The 24,254-nt window shown below is 40.7% G+C and overlaps 1 protein-coding gene across 1 annotated transcript in view; it reads left to right on the top strand.

The window, feature by feature from the left end:
* Nxpe3 (neurexophilin and PC-esterase domain family member 3) overlaps window positions 1–24,254 on the top strand; it is a 45,698-nt gene that overhangs the window by 10,620 nt on the left and 10,824 nt on the right. Inside the window, exons 2-3 of the mRNA XM_051150050.1 lie at window positions 15,332–16,086; window positions 22,221–22,294. Coding sequence (XP_051006007.1) covers window positions 15,332–16,086; window positions 22,221–22,294 — 829 coding nt within the window. The remainder of the gene's footprint in view (window positions 1–15,331; window positions 16,087–22,220; window positions 22,295–24,254) is intronic.

Genomic DNA, 24,254 nt, shown 5'->3' with positions numbered 1-24,254 from the left:
TTTGATGAGTGTGAAGTGTCTTTCCCTGTCTCTTTTGAGTAATTTTGATTTGAAGTCTATTTTGTTAGATATTAACAAAGCTGTTGTGGTGGCACATGCCTGTAATTCCAGGGGAGGCAGAGGCAGGTGGGTTGCTGTTCAAGGCCAGCCTGGTCTACAAAGTGACTGCAAAGGCTACACAGAAAAAACCTGTCTCAAAAAACAAACCAAAACCAAAACCAAACCAAAACCAACCAACCAAATAAACAAACAAAAAACCAACAACAGCAAAAAGATTGGCTACACCAGCTTGTTTCTTAGGCCCATTTGCTTGGAAAATCTTTTTTCCATTCCTTTACTCTGAAGTAATGTTGGTTTTTGTTGCTGATGTGTGTTTCTTGTAGACAGCTGAATGATGGGTCCTATGGGTCCTGTTTACACATCCATTCTGTTAGTGTCTTTTATACTGGGGAATTGAGCCCGTTGTTATTGAGAGATATCAAGGACCAGCGGTGTTAGTTCATCTTATTTTGTTGTTGCTGATGGTGGTGGTAGTGGAGAGAGGAGGCAGGGGTTGGAGGGAGGAGGGGAGAAAGAAGAGAGAGAGAGAGAGAGAAGAGGGGAAGAGAGAGTGTGTTTTTTCCATCTTTTGGTTTGGCTGGTGTGACATTGTTTATTTCATGTTTTTTCATGCATATAGTTAATCTCCTTGGGTTGGAGTTTTCCTTCTAGTATTTTCTGTAGAGCTGGACTTGGGGATAGGTATTGTTTAAACTTGACTTTGTCGTGGAATATCTTGCTTTCTCCATCTGTGGTGATTGAAAGTTTTGTTTGGTATATTTGTCTTGACAGATATCTGTGGTCTCTTAGAGTCTGCAGGACATCTGCCCATGTCTATCTGGCTTTTAGAATTTAATTGAGATGATGGGTATAATTCTAATAGGTCTGCATTTATATGTTACTTTGCCTTTTCCCTTCACAACTTTTAATATTCTTTCTTTGTTCTGTATGTTTAGTGTTTGATTATTATGTGCCATGGGGACTTTCTTTTCTGATCCAATCTATTGAGTGTTCTGTAAGCTTCTTGTACTTTTATAGGTATAACCTTAAGGTTAGGAAAATTTTCTTCTGTGATTTTGTTGAAAATATTTTCTTGACCTTTGAGCTAGATTCTTCTTCTATTCCTATTATTTTTAGGTTTGGCCTTTTAAAGTATCTCAGATTTCCTGGATGTTTTGTGTCAGTAATATTTTAGATTTAATATATTCTTTGACTGATATATCTTTCTTTTATCAAATTGTCAGTGCTTGAGATTCTCTCTTCCATCTCTTGTATTCTGTTGGTGATGCTTGCGTCTGTAGTTCCTGTTTGCTAACCAGATTTTCCCATTTCCAGAATTTCCTCAATATGTGTTTTCTTTATTGCTTATATTTCTATTTACAGTTCTTGAACAGTTTTATTCATTTTCTTCATCCCTTTGTTCTTTTCCTGGCTTTCTTTAAAGGATTTATTTAATTCCTCCAACTTTTAATTTGTATTTTCCTCTATTTCTTTAAGAAATTTATTCACTTTTTTTTTGAGGACCGCTATCATCTTCATAAGGTCTTTTTTTCCCCAAGACAGTGTTTCTCTGTGCAGGCCTGGCTGTCTTGGAACTTGCTCTGTAGCCCAGGCTGGCCCCAAACTCACAGAGATCCACCTAGGTTTGCATCCCGTGTGCTGGAATTAAAGGCATGCACCACAACCACCTGGCTGTAAAGTTGATTTTAAGGTCATTTTATTGTGCTTCAGCTGTGTTGGAATATTCAGGCTTTGCTACAGTAGGATGGCTGGAATTCGGCAGTACGGCCTTGGCCGCTCTTGATTCTGTTCTTACACTAGCATCTATCTTATCTGGGTTTGGGGTGATTATAGGCTTGGGTGCTGATTGCTAAGTTTGCCTTTTTTGGATAGGTGTTTTGTTTTTGTTTTCTGTTTTCTGGCCAGAGTGGCCTGTGTTGAGTAGAGGGAGGGTCCCCACTTGAGTTGGGGCCTGGGATTCTGGTGGCTGGCATTGCCTCCGGTAGAGCAGGGGGTTATGCTGGAGTTCATGTGATGTGTTTGCTAACCGTGATAAGCAGTAAACAGTGATAACCAATGTCCATTGTTTCTATCAGGTTATATGCTTTTTCGAATTTTATTTTTATTTTTCTATTTTATACATATGGAACTTTTGCCTGCATGTATGTCTGCACTACATGTGTGCCTTGGAAACCAGAAGAGAGTGATGGATCCTGGGGACTGGAGTAACAGATGCTTGTGAGCCACAGTGTGGGTGCTGAGACTTGAACCTGGGTCCTCTGGAAGAACAGCCAATGCTCTTGATTGTTGAGCCTGTTTTCCAGCCCAGGTTATACGCTGTTGTATAGTTTTATAGGTTTTGACAAATGATGTGTTCATCATTAAGAGCATGATAAAGAGTTTTACTGACCTAAAAATTCCCAGTACTTTCTACATTTATTCTTCCTTTTCTCTCTTGAACACCAGACCACTGATCTTTCATTGTCTTTACAATGTTCTTTTTCCAGGATGTCATGAAGTTGGAATACTGCAATGTGTGTAACCTTTAAGATTCTTTTTTTCTCTTTAAATATTTTAAAGTGGTTAGTCTATCATCTTTTTGCTTGCATTATTTCTTTCTTTCTTTTTTTTTTCAACAAACCCATAGCTGTATTTCTTCCCCTTATAAACAGAAATTCAAGTTCGAGCAGTTTTTCCATCTCTATCCTTAAGTCCCCAGCAAGATAAATGACCATTAGTACCACATCTTGGTTTGGTGATAGTACAGGTCCCAGAAACTTGCCTCCAGCCCTGGTGTTACACAGTTGTGTCAGTAAATTAGCACCTTTCCAAGAGCAGAGAGACGACTCAGTTCTGAATGGCAGGTGCCTGCTTTAAACTTGGCTGGAAGGGGCCCAACATAGAAAAGGTCTGTCTTTACCAAGATGCTGAATCTAAGCCAGCACAGTTGTCTGAAGAAAGAACACAGACTTTCAATGGGAAGCACACCATCCAAGGGGGGCATGTTGCATGCCTCAAAGCAACATTCCATCCTCCCAAACCATGTGACTACAGTCAGCTTCAGAAACAGGCTTGCATTATTTCTTATGACAAAATGAAATGAGATTTCTTTTGCTTTTTCTAAAACAACAAAAGTTTGTTTCTCATGGTTTTAGGGGCCAGGAGTTCGAGTTTAAGGTACCACCAGTTTAGGGCCACATGAGTTTTCCCTTTCTAACTTGTGATGGACTACTTTCTCACTGTCCACACAGGATGGACAGATGCTTCTCTTCCTTCTCCTCCTATTCTTCTTTTTAAGACAGTACTCACACTGTAGCCCAAGAGAAGTTAAAACACCTACCAATCCTCCTCTCCCACCGCCCCCCCCCCCGAATTCTGAGATTCAAAGCATGGGCCACTCATGACAGCTTTTTCTGCATTTTTGCAAAGCCTCTGATGCCATTGTGAGAGTCTGTCCATATAACCTAGTTTAACCCTAACTGCCTTCCAAAAGACTCATCCTTAAATCATCACTTCAGGGTTAAGTCATTGATGGGTAAGTTGGATGCCATACCTAATGCTGTAGGAACAAACTTGCATGGATTCAGGTCTTCCTGTCCTCAAATCTCCCCACCTCTTCATTTGTCTTATTTAGCCTTTCTTTCATGCAGACTGACTTTTAATGTGAGTGAAGCTATACATTACAGTTTAATAAGCTTTAGTAAGAAGCAGGGTTTTTGAACTTCCTAAACAGGAAACACAACCAATGTACAGACCAAGGAAATGATCATTAGCCTGGAATAAGTTATTCAAAACACACTGTGTAACTGGGGATCTAAGGTGTCCATATACTTTGGGAAATTTAGCTCTCTCTCTCTCACTCCTGCCTTCCTGCTCTTTCTTTAAACATTTATTTATTTTATGTATATGAGTGCTTGTTGTTTTAATTGAAAATCCCTGACCATTGTATTTTGCCAATAAAGACTCAGGAGCCAGATATGGTGAAAAACCCGCTAGCTTAGAGATGCAGAAAAAGCACCCAGCTGTACTTCCTACTCAGCTCATGTCCCAAGGGAGAAGACCCAAAAAGGCTCACTAGCTCAGCTAGTAGCCCAGGAGGAAAAGCCCAAAAAACCCAAGGCCAAAAACTTGCTAGCTTAAAATCCAAAAAGTCAAAGGCCAAGGAACCGAGGAGCTCAAGAGCTAGAGAGCAAAGAGGCAAGCTAAAATCCCAAGCTAAAGAAGCACCAAAGATTTCTACTTCTACACGCTCTCCTAACTACCCTCAACTCAAAGTCCCTCCTACTCTTTAATCCCTGTCAGCTGGTTTCTTGCTCCACCTCTTGACCTAGGGTTAACTTTATAAAGTCCTATGTACAGATAGCTCTTAAGGTATGTGTAAGTATGGCTGAACAACACTTTAATCACCTGTTTACAATAAACAGAAAGTTCTTGCATTAAAGGTGTGTTAGGGCTCAACTACAAGAAACAGGGATTTACAGTTCAATCTCAGGGGTCATAATGGCATCAAGACAGATTTTAGCAGTTCACAATCTCAGGGACAGCAATGGTATCAAAGATCCTATAACAGATGCTTTATCTGCATATACACCTGCAGGCTAGAACAGGGCATCAGATCACATTTATAGATGGGTGTGAGCCATCACATGGTTGCTGGGAATTGAACTTGGGACCCCTGGAAGAGCAGACAGTGCTCTTCCTCGCTAAGTGGTTGTGAGCCATCACGTGGTTGCTGGGAATTGAACTTGGAACCCTTGGAGGAGCAGACAGTGCTCTTCCTCGATAAGCCATCTCTCCAGCCTCTAGGTTTCTTTTAAATATGTTGATTAATGTTTCTCCACAGTGAGATGGATTTAAGAAGGGAGTCTCTGGATCTACTGTTAGAGCTCGTGACAGGTGTGGTGAGGCAGCTCTGCAACTTCTGTTTCTACACCACGTGCTGCACTGTATGAGCTGTGTGACCAGTGGCTAACTGCCCTGATTCAGTTTCCTGACGTGCAGGTATGCATGATAAGATGCCCTCTGTGTATCTGCCTGGCATACTGAAAACACCACAACAAATGCTGCATGCTTCACAGGACAGCAGGGTTGGTTCAGGATGATGCTGAGACACATGGGTCTGGGTCTTAGCATCAGGGAGTGACATATGGCCAGAATGTCCTAGTTGGCATACAGCTGGCTTTCCAGGGTTGATTACTAGAAGCAGGCGGCCTTTCCCTTTAATGCTTGTGCTTGCTCCTGATAGTATTACTGTTTTTTTTTTTTTTTTTTCTGAGACAGGGTTTCTCTGTTACACAGATCCCTGGCTGTCCTGGACTCTCTTTATAGACCAGGCTGGCCTTGATCTCACAGAGATCTGCCTGCCTCTGCCTGTCAAGTGCTTGGTTACTATTTCTTTTTTAATGTTACTTTTAAAATTGGCATACAATATTTCCATGTTTATACACATAATGTGACCATAAATGAGATTTTTTTAACTTAATTTTCTTTATTAATTAAACATTTTTTATTTTTTACATATACATTTATATTATTACACATATATACAATAAACTACCCATAGCAAGAAGAACCATGACACAATCAGGAATTATATAAATGTTACATTCTTAGTGTTTTGGCTATTTGTATTTCACAGCCTTGAAGAAAACATCTTTCCTATCTTGGTGTGTCTAAAATTCTGAATGTAAATCAATCTCCATCACATCTTGTCATTATCAACTTAAAACATCTATCTAGACCTAAAAACATCTTAACCCCTAAACAACTAAGCTTAGTTGTAGAACTAAACTATCTGGTCTTCAAACCCCATCAGAGACTTGAGAAGGAATAAAAGCAATTACCTGAGTAAACGGGAAGTGCAGGTTAGCAGCTTCTGAAATGAAAAATAGATACAGTTTGCTGCCTGAACAGCCACCCAAAACTGTCTATAATGTTGGAGCATCATCTTCAGCCTTCTGGACCAATATATCTGCCTGTCTTGGCAGAGTTTAGCCATCGGCTCCGCCTGCATCCGTGTTTGTTGCTATACTATTCACAATAGCGAGGAGTAGGAACTAGTTAGGTGTCCACATGCCCATCAACTGATGAACTGATAATGAAAATATAGCAAACAAATACAACAGAAGTTTACTTAGCTATTAAGAAAAGTGAACTCGGGTGGAAAGGTGACCCAACAGCTTAGAGTGTGTGCTGCTCTTCCACAGGACGCAAGTTCGATTCTTAGAACCCACAGTGGGCAGCTCACAGCACCCTGTAACTCTAGCTCCAAGGGAATCCCGTATCTCCTAGACTCATCTGCACATATACAGAGACACGTGCATATACACATAGCTTTTTAAAAATATAAAATAAATCTTAAAAAAAAAAAGAAATTTGTTGAAAACAAATGCAATTGGAATATATTATATCAAGTAAGGTAACCCAGTCTCAGAAACACAAAACCCACATATTCTCTCTCGTATACAGGTCCTAACTTTTAGTAATTATATGTATGCAAATAAGGGATTGTGAGAGTGGGTCTAGGCTATGAAACTACAAAAGAACAAGAGGTTCTGGGGGGCATGAAAGCACACAGAAGCCTAGTGGGGAGTGAGGGACTGAGGGACAGTGTGGGCATGGAAAGAAAGGGGGGGGGAGGGGAGAAACAACCTAATCAGATATCATTTGGAAAATGTCATAATAAAGTCTAATTCTTTTTTTTTTTTTTTTCCCCTGTTTTTTTTTTCCCCCGAGACAGGGTTTCTCTGTGTAATAGCCCTGGCTGTCCTGAAACTCGCTCTGTAGTCCAGGCTGGCTTTGAACTCACAGCAATCCGCCTGCCTCTGCCTCCCAAGTGGTGGGGTTAAAGGTGTGTGCCACCACACCTGGCTAAAGTCTAATTCTTTATAATCATAATGCATAAAATATCTATAAATAAGGCCATATTCAAATGAGTTTACTAAAGAAATAAATCTCACTGCACTTTTTTATTTGTTTGGTTTTTGTTTTTGTTTTTGTTTTTTCAAAGCTACACAGGGTTTCTCTGTGTAGCTTTGGTTAACCTGGAACTCAACAAGACCAGGTTGGCCTCAAATTCACAGAGATCTGCCAGCCACTGCCTCCTAGTACTGAGATTAAAGGCGTGTGCCACCACCACCCAGCATCCTGCTCTTTTTCCTTAAGTACGCTGCATATGCCACCTCACGTTGTCTTTGTAATTAAAATGGAGCCTGTACATTTTCGACAGCTATCAAATATGTTAACTGCATAAAGAATATAGTCAGGGTCAGAAACAGAGAACGGAAATGGGATTACGGTTGGGAGACAGCCAAGCTTCAAGTGCCTTTGCCTGTGCCACCCCACACTCATCACGATAACAGAGGCATTTGAAATTCATGGCAGTTCTCTGCCCTGGACCCTGCGACCTCTTCTTTCAATAGGAAATAGTGTACTCCGCTCCACTAAAGACTCACTTATTGTTTCCAGGATAGAAATTGTCTTTCATCTTTCAGCACTAATTTTTGCCTCCTCCCTTCTTCATTACCATTCAGACAATTACAGCTTGCAAGTACCACTCAGTCCAGAAGTTTCCAAGAACTAAAAGAGACTTTCCTAACACTTCCCCCACCACCACTTATAATAACCATGCTGCTTCAGTCTGTGAGTTAGTTCATCTGAGCTTTGCCCATGCTGATTTAGAGGGCCTTGTTTTCTTGGTGTCCTCCGTCTCCTTTGGCTCCTACACTCATTGTGCCTCCTTTTCCAAGGGGTTCCCTGTGCTCTGAGGAGAGGGATTTGATGAAGACATCCCATTCCGAGCTGTGTGTTCCAAGGTCTATCTCTCTATGTGTTATGCCTGGCTGTGGTCTGTATCTGTTTCCATCTGCTGCAAGAGGAAGCTTCTCTGATGATGGCTGAGCAAGGCAATGAGTATAACAGAATATCATTAGGAGTTTTTTTTTTGTTTTTTTTGTTTTGTTTTTTTTTTTTGTAGACCAGGCTGGCATCGAACTCACAGCAATCCACCTGCCTCTGCCTCCCGAGTGCTGGGACTAAAGGCGTGTGCCACCACGCCCAGCAATATCTTCCTTTTTAATAAGTTGTGTAGGTATAGTCTGCAGCAATGGGGCCTTGCTGTTATTTTTGTGTAGAGCAACTTATTGTATTGGCAGCAGCCTGGATTGTTTGGGGATTTCCATTGGGTTCCTTTGGCCAACAGCTCAATTAGATGTAACCCAGTCCTGTTACTGGAAGCTCTGCTTGGTGACAAGAGATGGCCAGTTGGGGCTCTTTCTCCCCTATTCTTTGACAATTTCATTTAGATCAACCTCATATACATATATTTTTTAGAAAGCTTCTACTGTATTAGGTTTCCATTACTACCCCTCAAATGCCCCTTAGTTTTAGGGGTCTCTCCCTGTCTTCCCTTCCACGTCCCCTCTCCTCACTCCTTTCATTCCAGCCCTGCCCTGCCATCCATATCTATTCTATGTCCCTTTCCTAATGAGATTTATCTGTTCCCTATAGTCCCTTACTCTATGCCTATGCTCTATGATTCAATGGGTGGTAGCTTGGCTATTATTGACGTCACAGTTAATATTCTCTTATAAGTAAGTACATACTATATTCATCTTTCTGCATCTGGGATACCTCACTCATGTTGATTTTTATTTTTTCTAGTTCCATCCATTTGCCTGTAAATTTCATGATGTCATTTCTTTCAACAGCTGAGTAAAACTCCATTGGGTAAACATACCACATTTTCTTTATTCAGAATTCTGTTGAGGGACATCTAGGTTGTTTCCAATTCCTGACTATTATGAATAGAATGGCAATGAATGTGATTGAGCAAGTGTCTCTGTGGTAGGATCAAGTATCCTTTGGTTATATGTCCAAGAGTTTTATAGCTGGCTCTTGGGGCAGAGTGAATTCCTCTGTTACTGAGGAAACCACCACCACACACACATATTTCCATAGTGGTGGTGGTGAGGCTTGCATTCCCTCCAGCAATGGATGAATGTTCCTCTTACTTCAGAGCCTCCCCAGCAAGAGCTGCCACATGTGTTATTGACTTTAGCCATTCTGAAGGCGGAAGGTGGAATATCAAAGTGGTTATGCCTTGTATTTCTCTGATGGCTAAGGATGTGAGCATTTCTTTAAGTGTTTCTCCACTCTTTTGGGTTTTCTCTATTGAGAATTCTCTGTTTAGATCTGTACCTCATTTTAAAAATTGGGTTATTTGTTTTTTTGATATCTAGTTTCTTAGGTTCCTTATATAGTTTGGATATTAGCCTTATATTGGATGTACAATCACTAAAAATATTTTTACACTCTGTAGGCTGATACTTTGTCCAAATGGTGGCATTCTTTGCTATGCAGAAACTTCTTAGTGTCGTAAGATTTTATTTTAAAATGTTGATTATAATACCTATGCTACTGGTGTTCTGATCAGAAAGTCTTTTCCTGTGCCAGTGAGTTCAAGGTTACTCCCACTTTCTCTTCTATCAAGTGCAGTATTTCTGGTTTTATGTTGAGGTCTTTGATCCACTTGGAGTTGAGTTTTGTGCAGAGTGGTAAATATGGATTTATTTATACTCTTCTATATGTTGCCACCCAATTTGACTAGCAGCACCATTTTTTAAGATACTGGCTTCCTTTCCAGTATATATTTCTGCCTTCTTTATAAAAAAAAATGAGATGTCTATAGGTGGATTTATGTTTGGGTCTTTGATTAAATTCCATTCATCAACATATCTGTTTTTATACCAATACCATGCTGTTTTTATTACTATAGCTCTGTAGTACAATTAGAATAAATGGGGGATAGTGACACCTCCAACAGTTCTGTTATCGTTCAGAATTGTTTTAGTGATCCTACTTTTTTTTTTTTTTTTGGTGTGTGTGTGTGTGTGTGTGTGTGTGTGTGTGTGTGTGTGTTTGTGTTTTCATTTGAAACAGAAAATTGTCCTTCAAGGTCTGTAAAGAATTGTACTGGAATTTTCATGAGGATTGCACTGAATCTGTAGATTGCTTTTGGTGGGATGGTCATTTTTACCATGTTAATCCTACTGTTCTATGAACATGGAAAGTATTTCCATTTTCTGCTATCTTCCCCAATTTTTTTTCTTCAGTCACTTGAAGTTTTTCTTTCTTTCTTTCCTTTTTTAACTTGAAGTTTTTCTTATACAGCCATTTCACTTACTTGGTTAGAGATACCCCAATACATTTAATATTATTTGATGCTACTATGAAAGGGATTGTTTCCATGATTTCTTTCTCAGACTGATTGCTATTTGTATATAGGAGGGTACTGATTTTGAGTTAATTTTGTACTCACTTACTTGCTGAAAGTGTTTATCAGCTGTATGAGTTTCCTGGTGGAATTTTTCAGGCCACTTATGTAAACCATCATATCATCTGCAAATAAAGGTAGTTTGACTTCTTCTTTACCGATTTGTATCCCTTGACCTCCCCTGTTATCTTAATGCTCTAGCTAAGACTTCAGTTACTGAAATGAATAGGTATGGAGAGTGAGCAACAATTTTTCTTATTCCTGATTTTGGTGGATTTGCTTTGAGTTTTTCTTCATTTAAGTTGGTGTTGGCTAGGGGCTTGCTACAGACTGCCTTTATTATGTTGAGCTATGTGCCTTGTTTCCCTAGTCTCTCCAGGACTTTTATCATGAAGGGGTGTTGGATTTTGTCAAAGACTTTCTCTACATATAATAATATATGATTATGGGTTTTTTTCTTTCAGCTTGTTTATATGGTGGATTACATGGATGGATTTACCTATGCTGATCCATCCCTGCGTCTCTGGGATGGAGCCTACTTGATCATGACGGATAATCTTCTTGATGTGTTCTTAAATTCAGTTTACAAGTATTTTATTGAGTAATTTTGCATCTTTGTTCATAAGGAAAATTGGCCTATAGTTCTCTTTTGTTGTTGGGTCTTTATGTGGTTTGGGTATCAGGGTAACTGGCCTCATAAAATGAACTGGGCAGTGTTCCTCCTGTTTCTATTTTGTGGAAAAATTTGAGGAGTGTTAGCATTAATTCTTCTTTGAAAGTCTGATAGAATTCTGAGCTAAAACCATCTGACTCTGGGCTTTTTGTTTTGTTTTGTTAGGAGACTTTTAATGACTGCTTCTATTCTACTAGGGGCTATAGGTCTCTTTAAATTGCTTATGTGATCTTGATTTAGCTTTGGTAAATGGAATGTATTGAGAAAATTATCCATTACTTTTACATATCCTAATTTGGTGCAATACAGGTTCTTAAAATGTGTCCTTAGCATTTCCTTAGTGTGTATTGTTATGCCATCCTTTTCATTTATAGTTTATCAATATGGATCTTTTCTCCACTTTTTAGTTAATTTGGATCAATCGTAATTGATTTTCTCAAAGAACCAACTCTGTTTCATTGACTCTTTTCCTTCCTTCCTTCTTTTTCTATTTTATTGATTTCAGCCCTGAGTTTGATGATTTCTTGCTACCTACTTCTTTTGAGTGTGACTTTTTTCTATTTTCTCTTTGTATTTTTAAGAAGGCACTTAATTCTATGAACTTGCCTCTTAGGACAGCTTAAGTTGTGCCCCACAAGTTTGGGTATGTTGTATATTCATTTTCTTTCAATTAGAGAAAGTCTTTGATTAAAATTTTTTTTTCTTTCTTGACCTGTTTTTTATTTAGTAGAGAGTTATTCAATTTCCCTGAATTTTCAAGCTTTCTGTTGTTTCTGTTGTTGTTGAAATCCATCTTTAATCCATGATGGTTTGATAGGATGCAATATATTACTCTGATTTTTAAAATTATTTATTTATTTATTTATTTTTGGTTTTTCAAGACAGGTTTTCTCTGTGTAGCCTTGGCTGTCCTGGACTCACTTTATAGACCAGGCTAACCTCAAATTCACAGCGCTCCACCTGCCTCTGCCTCCCGAGTGCTGGGATTTTATTTTATTTTATTTTTTTTATATGTGTTGAGACTTGCTTTGTGTTTGAGTATGTGGTCAGTTTTGTAGAAAGCTCCATGAGGTACTGAGAAGAAGGTATATTCTTTTGTGTTTGGGTGAAATGTTCTGTAAATATCTGCCAGGCCCATTTGATTTATAACTTCAGCTCCAGTTAGCTCCAGCATTTTTCTGTCTAGTTTTTTTTTTCCCCCTATGGCTGTCTATTGGCAAGAGTCAGGTATTGAAGTATCCCACTATCAGTGTGTGAGGGTCAAGGGTCAATATGTGATTTAAACTGTAGTAGTGTTGCTTTTACAAATTGGGTGGCCTTGTGTGCATAGACATTAAAAATGGAACTATCCTCCTGGTGGATTTTCCTTTGATGAGTATATAGTTTCCTTCCCTATCTCTTCTCATTAGTTTTGACTTGATATTAAATTAGATTTGTCAGATATTAAAATACCTACACTAGCGTGTTCTTAGGTACATTTGCTTGGTATATTATTTTTCAACTCTTTATCCTGACGTTAAGGTGTATTTCCTGTATGCAGCAATGATGGATCCTGTTTTCACATCCATTCTATGAGACCAGTGATACTGAGAGATATCAGTGATCAATGATTGTTGATTCCTGTTATTTTGTTGTTGTATGTGCGTGTGTGTGTGCATGTGTATTTTCCTTCTTTTGACTTGCAGGTCTGGGGTTATTTATTCCCTATGTTTTCTTGGATGTTGTTAACCTCTTTGGGTTGGAGTTTACCTTCTAACACCTTCTGTAGGGCTGGATTTCTGGGTAAATATTGCTTACATTTGATTTTGCCATGGAATTTCTTGTTTTTTTTCATCTACAGTGATTGAAAATTTTGCTAGGTATAGTAGTCTGGGCTGGCATTTGTGGTCTCTGCAGCACATCTCTCTAGGCCTTTCTGGTTTTTAGGGTCTTTATTGAGAAATCAGGTGTAATTATAATTGCTCTGTTTTTATGTTATTTGACCTTTTTCCCTTCCATCTTTTAATAGTCTTTCTTTGTTCTATACATTTCGTGTTTTAATTATTATGTGCCAAGGACACTTTCTTTTCTGTTTCAGTTTTTTCAATGTTCTGGGTTTGGGAAGAATATAATTCTAGGTGCTGATATCTGGTCTTGTGTTTTTAGGGTGGGTGTTTTTTCCTGTGTGTGTGTGTGTGTGTGTGTGTGTGTGTATGTATGTATGTATGTATGTATGTCCTCTCTGCCTCTTAGGAGAGTGTGGTGTCTGTAGGAAAATCTTCTGGTGTGGGCACTGGGTGTTCTGGGTAAAATGTGTTATTTGTGCCTGAGACTTAGGGCTGGCTTGGGCACTGGAAGGTCTTCACAAGAAGAGAGAAATCAAGATATTTCATGGGAATATGCTTAGATAGTCCCCTGGGAATGGGGGCAGAAAGCGAGGAGAGGCTATAGCAGAAGGTTTGCTACAGAGCTGGGCCAGAGCCTGGGAGAATGGAGTTGGAAGAATGGAGGGATAGGTGAAGATCTGCAGTTAGCCTGCTTGCTTTTTTGGTCAGAGTGGCCAGTGGGTTCCCAGGGAGCACCTGCTAGAGTTGGAGACTGGGACAAAGCAATGAACGGGGGAAGGACGTTTGGAGGGAAAGATCTGTATGACCCACTGGAGATGGGTACAGGAGGGAAGGGAGGCTGCAGCAGAACATCACTAACAGGAGTCATTTTATTACTACCTTAAAAAATTTTTTTTTCAAGACAGAATTTCTCTGTGTAACAGAATCCTGGCTGTCGTGGAACTCACTTTATAGATCAGGCTGGCCTTGAACTCACAAAGATCTGACTGTCTCTGCCTCCTGAGTGCTGGGATTAAAGGTAAGCACTACCATGCCCAGCGCTTGCTCTCTCTTCTCTCTCTCTCTGTCTGTCTCTCTCTCCCCCTCTCTTTCTGCCAGTAGTATTTGGTTTTACCCTAGGTCTCTGGTTCTTGGTCACCCAAGCAGTGTTAGGTATCAGTTCTGTTTCATGGAGTGGGCCTTAAGTCATCAGATGCTTGTTGATTATTCCCAAAGCTTTATGCTACCATTGCCCTAAGATATGTTGCAGGTAGTGTCCTACCTGTACTGCACTGTAGATCAAAGGCTCTGTGTCTGGGCTGGTGTTTATGCTTTTTTGGGTTTTGTTTTGGTAGCCTACAGAGTACCTTCCCACACCAAAGATGCTAGAACGTAGGGGTGATGGTTGTATGTGGGCATCAGATCACCCTCTTCATGTTCAATGAGTTGTGTGTGTGTGTTGTCTTCAACAATGGGGTCTTGCTCTCAGCTTGTAGAGAGCAACCTGTTGTCTTGGCAACTGCCTAGGTTGTTTGGGGATTCCCATGAGATCCCTTTTGGCCAACAGCTCAATTAGATGTAACCCAGTACCATTACTGGAAGCTTTGCTTAGTGACAAGAGATAGCCAGTTGCGACTCTGTCGTTTACATTATTTGGAGACTTCATTAGTTGCCTTCATATATTTTAGGAGGTTTCCACTGTACTAGGTTACTGTACCACCTCTCAAATGCCCTTTCATTTTAGCTGTCTTTCCTTCCCTGCATTCCATCCCTCAACCCTACCTCCCCTTTCTCAACGCTATACCCTCTTGCCCTCCCCACCTGATCCTTCTAATCCCTCGCTCCCCCCATCCACCTATAAAATCTATTGCTTCCATGCTAGCCTGATCTATACAGATTGAGTTCCAGAACAGCCAGGGAAGACACAAACTGTGTCTCAAACACACACACACACACACACACACACACACACACACACACACACAGTTTGCAGTTTGTTCTTGAGTTCTAGACATGATGAACTAGGTGAAAGCTATGCTCTCTGGCTTGCAGTAGAGTGGTACTGTGAATGTGGGGTGGAGGGGCCATGGCTATTCTGTGTTTAGCTCAGAGTCCTTTGCTGAGCATCTTCTCCTGGTGTAGACTTCCTTAGTGCTTGCTGGTTCTTACCCCCCGGAACCGGCTGGTATTGGAGGTTTCACTTTTCCCAGGTAGGTTTAAGGTTTGGAAAAGTAGTTTCTCACTTTATTAATACTAATCAATGTTATTTAAAAAAAAAAATGGTTTCTCTCTCCATTCCATGGCTAGAAGCGGAAGGTTTTTCTCTGATAATTCACTGTAGGAACCCACATACAGCTCCTGGAGGTAAGATTTGTGAAACTATAGAGCCCTCTCTACGGCCTTTGTGTTAATCTTATTCTGTCACAACATCTGTGAGACTTGCAGGCAGTGGTTGTCGAGACAGCGTCCTTCCTAGTTGGTTTGTTTGCCTGTTACTCAGAGATGCGTTGCAGCAGTGGTTTCTGTTGTCTTTCCCTTCAGTACCTGGACCATGAGGCTCTCTCTGAGATATTCATCGATAGCAGCGGACAGTATATCTCCTCGCAGGCTACAGGCGTCACCCGGAATCCGTACTGTGGCTATGAGCACCAGACCCTGTCCAGTCGGGAACGTTTGGAGGAGGATGCACTGCTTGCTGCCTCAAAGTGGCAGACGCCGGATGTGGGGCCGGTCCCGTTTGTGAAGAGCACCGACCCTTCGTCCAGCTACTTTGTCATCTTGAACTCTGCAGCCTTCTTCAGGGTGGGGAGCCAGCTGGAGGTGCTGGTTCACGTGCAAGATTTTCAAGGGAAGCCCAAGACATACGGAGGAGACTACCTGCACGCCAGAATACACTCGCCTAAGCTGCTGGCAGGGGCTGTGGGCAGAGTGGTAGACTACCAGAATGGATTTTACAAAGTCTTTTTCACTTTGCTCTGGCCGGGCAGAGTTAGAGTGTCCATATCTCTGGTTCACCCCAGTGAAGGGATCAGAGTTCTTCAGCAACTGCAGGAACAGAGACCAGACAGGGTCTATTTCAAGAGTCTCTTCCGGTCGGGAAGGATTTCTGAAACAATGACGTGCAATGTGTGTCTCCCTGGAAGTCTTCCCCTGTGCAACTTTACAGACCTCTACACTGGAGAGCCCTGGTTCTGCTTCAAACCAAAAAAGCTCCCCTGCAGCAGCAGAATCAACCATTTTAAGGGCGGATACACGAAGGGCCTCCTCTCTACCAAGGACAGTGCTTTCTTTCAGAGGTACGGGGTGGGGGCTGGGGGAGGTGGGGAGTGGTCGGGCTTCTAGGGGGTAATAGCCCTGTCCCGCCATGTTTGCCACATTTAAGAGACTCTTGTAAGTATGCATTTATTTTTTTATTTTTTGGGTCTGTCTGAATCTGGCCCTGTTCAGAAGAAGTGTAGAATAAGGAAACAGAGATTTGCACTTTTGTTTAAAAGTGTTTTTAAAAAGTGAAATTTAGTGCTTGTTGACCTTCAAATTCAAGACCTTTTTTGCCCTTCTGTTTTTGCTCTTACTCAGCTATGTTTTATGTTAGCCGTACATATCATGTTTATCGCTACATAGGCAAGACTATTTATTCACAGAACAGGATTTAAAAACCCAAAAATAGCCGGAGATGGCTCAGTGCAGGCTTGTTTTGTAAGTCAGACACCCGAGGTCAGTCCTTTGCGTCCGTATAAAGAGCCTGCCACAGTACACATCTATAATCCCAGTACTCCTATGGCTCGATGGGAGGCAGAAACATGAGAACAGTCTAGAAGCTTGCACACTAGCTGGCCTGCAGGATGCAGCATGGCAGAAGCAAGAGAGGCTCCCACCTTAAGGTGGGAGGCAAGAGCTAACTCTCAAAAAATAGTTCTCTGATTCCCCCCCACCCCCATGGCTCCTGTGTATCCAGTGCCTTGTCCCCAACCCTATAAAGGAAGTGCTGAGGTTTTGGCACTGGTGCTTGAGGGTTGTGTGAAACTAAACTTTAGAAAAGACAGAAGATCAGCTTTTAAATATTAAAAACATTTATCTGTAGTAAAAAGCTGTGGATGTGGCAACATTACTGAGTTAACATAGTAAGCTTGAGAACCAAGGCATTCCAGAGTAAATTTTAAAAGCTGTTGAAAGTATTATGGTATTATTGCTAAAATATCGGTTTTGAACATAAACAGAACATTTTCAGCACAGTGTCAGTGTATGGGTAGTGGGCAGAATGAGAAGCATAGAGTTTGTTTGAGTTGAAATCTGTGTTTTCCTCAGTGTTGCATGTAAGTCTGAAATGAAATCGCAGTCCTGGGGAAGGTTATGTGGGATAGAAAAAAATTGTTCTACTGCTACATTGCAGCAGGCTGACTATGGCTGCCAACAGCTAATCAAATATTTAAAAAATATACAGTAGGTTGTGAATATTTCCATCATAAATAAGTGGCAAATATTTGTGATGATATCCCAGTTTCCTTTTTCTAAGTAGTAGGTGTGTAAGCATTCATTAAAGTCACGTTGTACCTTGTAAGCGTCTATAATTACTAGGTGAGAAAAAAAAAGGTCAAAGAAGAAATGACAATTATAGAGCAGCCTGGTCAAAAAGCACAGTCACTTGGAAGAATGTATAAAAACATATTTTTAAAAAAAATGTTAAAGGCTTATATTTTGTGTCTTGGTGTCTTGCCTGCATGTATGAATGGGTACCATGTGCTTGCTTAGTGTCCACAAAGGCCAGAAGAAGGCATTGGATGCCCTGGACCCAGTGCCAGAGATGGTTGTGAACCACTTTGTGGGTCTCGGAGTCAAACCTAGGTCCTCTGTAAGAGAAACAAGTGCTCTTAAGCACTGAGCCATCTCTCCAGACCTTATAACTATTTTCTTTTTAAATAAAAAAAAAACTCTGCCACATATTTTGATGATATTCTTTTTCCTTCCCCACCTCCTTCTAGATTCTTCCCTATAAATATTTTTACTTCCATATGAAATGTTTACTTGTAAGACCCTGTAAGAGAACTAGTTTTGTTGTTGTTGTTGTTGTTGAGTAAAGATAGAAATCCTAACGTTTTATTATTCTGTGGTCACTTCTTTTGGTAGAGGAGAAGTTATTGTGAAGCATGTAGTTATAGGAACTTCTGAACTGAAACCGAGTTTCTTCTGTGCCAGTGAGCTCATGCTATGCATTTATTTACGGGACCAGCAGAGGGAGCCTCAACCAATGCATTTACTGCGTAGTCCTCTAGAAGACCAGTATGTTGTATGACTGAGTGAAGAGTGAAAAATGAAACCAAAGAAAACAAGCAAACAATAACAACAACAAGATACCTCAAACCCCTTAAAAATAAGTCTAAACATTTATTTATATATATACTTATTTATTTATATTTATTTATTTATTTATTTTTACTTATTTATTTTTAAGACCTAGTCTTGCTATGTAAACCTAGACTGGCAAGAAAAACCTACCTTCCTGGCACAGCCTTGTAAATGAGGAGAATTACAGGTGTGTGCTACTATGCCGAGCTTCAAGAGTTTTGTCTCTTTTAATTTTTAAATTTATTTTTAAAAGGTTCATATATGTGTACTGTATTTATGTGTTATGTGTTATGAATCTTGAGCTCAGGCTTGGCATTCTTCAATGAGTATGAGCAGATTACTTCCTTTCTATGCACTTTTTTTTTTTTTTTTTGCCTGCATGTGAAGATTAACTTTTCTGGAGTTGGGTTGTCAGCCTATGTATTGGCTCACCTGTGAAGAAAAAAAAGCATGGTTATAATTTAGTCAAATTGCTTGTGGAAAATGATTGCATAAAGGGGTAGAGAGTTGAGTAGTGGAACATTTAAAGCTATTCCTAACAGTAAATCACACCTTTAGAGACAAAAGCAAATGAAAAAGCCTGTTATGACAGGAAGAGAAAACGTCTTGTGCCTGCCCTTACTTGCAAATCTTGAGAGTAGCTGGATACGGCATATTATGCTTGTAGCAGGATCATCATAAAAGTCTCTCTACTTGGAATGTTTGCTAGGGAAAGTGTTTGAGGCAGCCTACATTTGTTGGAAACCTAATGATTGATTTTTATTTTGTTAGCCTTTACACTGCTAAGGTTCTAGACCATCGCAGGAGGCTATCTCAAAAGAAAAAGATAACAGATCTTAAAAATCTTTGGGCATACTGTTTGGAGCTCCCTGGAGTGTGCTGAGTTTGGACTAATTTTCACCTTTTGTCCTTGGCTCGTAACCTTGCTTAGGTTAGAAAAATTGAGAAGCTTTCCTTTTATTTTAACATGATTTCTATCTTTTTTGGCAAGGGCATGGCGGCTCATACCTGCAACCCAAGATCAGGAGGCCAAGGCAAGACGGTGGGAGTTCAAGGGTAGCCTGGGCTCAAACAGAATACAACACAACAGAGAAAGGGCAGGGCAGCCTATCCAGCTCAGTCTGTAAGGTGACCGCTGGGCAGACACGAGGACCCAGGATCGGCTATAGAATGCACCGAAGATCTGAGTGTGATGTTAAGTGTCTGTGATCCCAGCACGGAGGTGGCAAAGATGAGCAGATCTCTGGGGCTGTCAAGCCAGCCTAGCCTATTTGGTGAGCCCCAGGACAGTGAGAAACCCTGTCTGAGGCTGTTCTTTGGCCTTCCTGTCATACATGAATGAGCATATGTACCTATGCATACCTGCCCTCACACATGCACACACCAACCTAACCAACCTAACCAAACCAACCGAATAACAAGTAAGCAAATGGTACCTTTCCCAGATGCTTTAATGTTACTTTGATGTTACCGCCACCCACCTACAGTCTTTTAGATTCTGAATTGTTAGTGTTTTCCATATTTGTTTTTCTTTCCCTCAGCATACATAATACTTTATACATATATTTGTGCATATTTTCCTGTATATGAATAATTATTCTTTCTATACTAATTAGTATAGGAAATTATTATGGCAGCGTTTTCTTTAACCAGCTAGTTCCCCAATGATTGACACAGACTATGATTTGTTATTAAGCTGTAGGTACTATGCTGGGCAGATTCTGTGCTAGTCTAATCCTTTAAAACCCACATAAAAACCAGTCACTTGCCAATCGGATGACTCTCAGGCAGCTTCTGCTTAATCAGTCTGTCCTGACAGCCACATGTTCATGGTCCATCTTGGCTCCTGGCAAATCCTTTTCTCTCTTCCTGCCACCTCTTATGCTCTGGCAACCTAAATTCCATCTCCTCTCTTCTGCCCAGTGATAAGCTTCAGCATCTTTATTAGCCAATCAGGGATAATTCAGGAATATCCCTTATCACCACATGGTTATAGGAGATGGTTCAACACTTCTGCCCAGTCATAAGTTTCAGCATCTTTATTAGCCAATCAGAGATAATTCAGGAATATCCCTTACCATCACATAGTTATAGGAGATGGTTCAACATTCATAACAATTACTGTGGCAGGGCAGTAACCAGATCTCAAGGTACTGAGATCAGCATTTAAAAAATACCCTGCATGAGACCTTCCTCCCAACATTTCCCCCTTGGGGCATTTAAGATTGAGCCATAGCCATCACAGCACTGACCTCCAGTAGCATGCATCTCCTAAGAGCATGGACTTGGTGCAGCATGTAATCTTAGCACAGTTATCACAATTGAGACATTTGTCATTGATATAGACTACTGACTAGTGAGCCTGTTTCATGTTTGGGTTTCCCCAGTAATGTCCTTTGTTAATTTAATCTGTGGTCACATTTCATACTGTCTCAGTTAGAGTTCCTATTGCTGTGAAAAGACACCATGACCATAGCAACTCTTATAAAGAAAACATTTGATTGGGTTTGGGTTATGGTTTCAGAGGTTTAGTCTGTTACTGCCTTGGCAGGAAACATGGCAGTGGGCAGGCAGATGTGGTGCTGGAGATGGAGTTGAGAGTTCTACGTCTTGATCCATAGGCAGCAGGACTGCACACCACACTGGGAATAGCATGAGCATATGAGACCTCAGAGCCCACCCCCACAGTGACGTACTTCCTCCAACAAGGCCGCACCTAGTAATAGTGCCACGCCTTATAGACCAAGCATTCAAACACATGAGTCTGTTGGGGGCCATTCCTATTCAAACCACCATAATACTTTGTTATCTTTTAGGTCCGGGATAGTTCTTTCATATCTTTTTCTTTTCATAATATGGACGATTTCAATACTGGTATTTTGTAAAATGTCTTTCATGTTAGATTTGCTTCGTTGTTCTCATATGACTAGATTGGGGTTAAGTATTTTTGCAGGAAAATTATGAGGAAAAATATCCTTCAGGCATTTTAATATGTGATAAACTCTAAGCTCAAAAGAGTGCTTTATATGTGCCCCTCTTGAAAGTGATGAAATGTCACTATGCACAGTATGAAATTTGTTACTCTCCAGTGTGGCTGGCCCTGTAGTCCTTCATTACCTGTTTTTCTGTCTCCTTCTGGAGAACGTCAGTTCCAATTAAGGGGGGAGACTCTAGGAGTTTTGCCACATATGCCAGGGCTAGAATGGTGCCCAGAATATAAAAGAAACTTACTAATTATCCATAGAATGAACACATTTTTCTGAAATTGGTGAAGACATTCCTGTATCAGGAGGCTGAGCAGTCTATGTTTTAAAGCTTGCTTTTGATGAGGGTAAGAGTCATGGCAGTGACTCGATTCTGGAATAGTATGCTGGATTGCATGCTTCACTGCTGGTTTTCATTCTCCCTAAGTTGTCCACGCAGTTTTAAAAAGAACTTACCAAGCCTAGACTCCAGTCTGTGGTCCGTGCTAAGTGCTAAAGCCCCAACCATATTCTCAGGAACATCTGCTCTAGTAAGGGGAACAGACACAGGCAGCCTGCAGTGGAGGAACATGCTCTCCGAGTGTGTTTGGGGCAGGTGTCTCCGACGGACTCCTCTCAGTTTTGAGCATTGCCTAAGGAACCTAGCATGTGATTCAGTTCAGCATCGACTTGTGGCCTCAAAAACACATAGTAACAAGGCGGACATTCTCCGATTCCAAAAGGAGTCAGTCAACCTGGAGTTAGCCATTTTGGAGTTTGCATTCCTAAGACTAGCTGAGCAGTATATATAGTGTAATTATTTCTTTATACACATGTTTGTGTGTGTGTGTGTGTGTGTGTGTGTGTGTGTGTGTGTGTTGTATACAACAGTGAAAACACAGTGAGAATCTAGTAAATTCATCTTCCTTTTATATAACCTTCCTCAAGAGCCCTAGTTAATTAACTGTTAGTCATGGTGGTTAATTTTTCTGCTTCATCATAAGGCTTGGTGAAAGCATATTTTTTTTTCATTTGCAGGTAAAGATATACAACTGAAAACAAATGTCCCTGAATCTCAATCTAAGCTTGTGCTTTTTTTTCTTTTCTTTTAATTCTTTCTAAAGTGGTGTCAATATCAAAATGCCAATCAACTCCAGTGGACCTGACTGGGTGACTGTGATTTCCAAGAGAATAAAAGGTAAAAACAAATGTTCTTGGTGATGGTTTTTTTTCCTTAAAAAAATATTTATTTTTTATTTTGTGAGTTTTTCCCTACATGTATGTAGGTACACTACAGACATGAATACCCTCAGGAGCCAGGTAAGGGTATCAGGTCTACTGTAGCTGGATTTTCAGAAGGCTGTGAGCAGCCATGGGGGTGCTGGGTCCTCTGCAGGACAGCAAGTGTTCTTAGCTGCCAAGTTATCTCTCCAGCCTGGATGGATGTGTTGTTTTTTTCTCTGTGTAATAGCCCTGACTGTCCTGAAACTCTTTGTAAACCAGGCTGGCCTCTGAACTCACAGAGATCCACCTACCTCTGCCTCCTGAATGTGTCACCATGCCCGGCGAATGTGTTGTTCTTTTGTTAAGGGGATTATTGCACAATTAAAAAAAAAATGTTCCTATGCCATGGCTACTTCTAAGTACAATTTGAGACTATTATTAAAAGCTTAATTTAAAAAATCAGCTAGATCTTTTATACTTAATTCTGGCTTTTGCTAGGTGTGCTAATGTGAAAGTTGTCTTCTTTTTCTTCCCTTATACATCCTGTGTTAGCCTCTTCACGGTTCTCAACCAGTGTGTCAGGACCCTTTCACAGGGGTTTCCCAAGACCATTGAAAAACATAGATATTTACACTATGATTTATAACAGTAGCAAGATTACAGTTATGAAGTAGCAACGAATATGGTTGAGGGGGGGGGTCACCACTGCATGAGGTTTATACAGTCATATTGAAGGGTTGCACTTGAGTAGAGGATGGACTCAGGACTCGGTAGAAAAATGCCCATTTTTAGCATGCCCGAGGCCCCGAGCTCATTCTGTGGTGAGCACTGACACACAGATGCACACAAATGGGCAAAGTGATGCAATCTTGGTCTTTTGGTTTGGCTATTAATAATGAAGAGCAGCAGTACACATGTACCTGTCATCTTTGGGAGGCGGAGACAGGGGGACTACTTTGAGTTCAAGGTTAACCTGAACTACATAGTGAGAGCCAGGCTAGCCTTGGCTACAGAGTGAAGGTCTATCTTAAAGCATCAAACCCACAAAAGCCTGAAACTCGGAGGAGTGAGTGTGATAAGGTTCTCTGGAGGAAATTCAGAGAACAGGGAGACTCAAGTAGGTGGGAAGAAGAGCTTTGTAGTTAGTGAGTCAGCATCTCCCACTCCGAGTATATTGCTATCTTTTTTGCCACAGGCAGTAGGGATGGTAAAATACATATGCACCAAACAGGATGGCCATTCAGTATATAAATGTGTGCCTTGTGTAAGCTGTGCAGAACTAATCAAACAGCCAGGACTACCTCAAGGGCACCATGTGTTTCCTTGTTTCCTGCAAAACCAAACCTGCAGCAGTCAGATGTGTCAATTTTCTTCAACATGAAAACCAGAAGTCTTAAGGTTTGTTTTGTTTGTTTTATTTTCCAATTAATTTGAGGGTTTTTGTTTGTTTGTTTTGAGACAGGTTTTTCTTATAGTTATGGCTGGCCTGAACTCACTTTGTAGACCTGACTGGCCTTGAACTCACAGAGATCCATCTCCTCTGCCTCCCAAGTGCTGGGATTACAGGCATGTGCCACCACTCCCAGCTTTAATTTGAGTTTTAAAATGTGATAGTTACATATTTGAAGACACTAGTATCTGGCCCAGACTTCATGAAACTATATGATATAAATAAGATTTGCAGAGTAGATGTACAGTCCATGGCTTCCATTGGTAGGTGTGAGAAGACACCATCTCCTGATGAAGATTCATCGATCTATCTGTATTTGCTTTCTTCCTGACCCAGATGATTTGCTGATTATAGGGGATGTGTGTAGTGGGTGTGGTGTTTCTCACTAACACTGCACTTTAAACACCTCACCCCACTAATAAACCCGCCCTTCTTTCCTTCCACTCTACCATGCAGGTTTCCGATGTTCCCAAGTGTCCTTTAG

This window comes from Acomys russatus, chromosome 8 (assembly GCF_903995435.1).
Source record: "Acomys russatus chromosome 8, mAcoRus1.1, whole genome shotgun sequence".
Lineage (NCBI taxonomy): Eukaryota > Metazoa > Chordata > Mammalia > Rodentia > Muridae > Acomys > Acomys russatus.
Note: the sequence above shows the minus strand (reverse complement) of the source record. Positions and strands in the feature narration are given on the sequence as shown.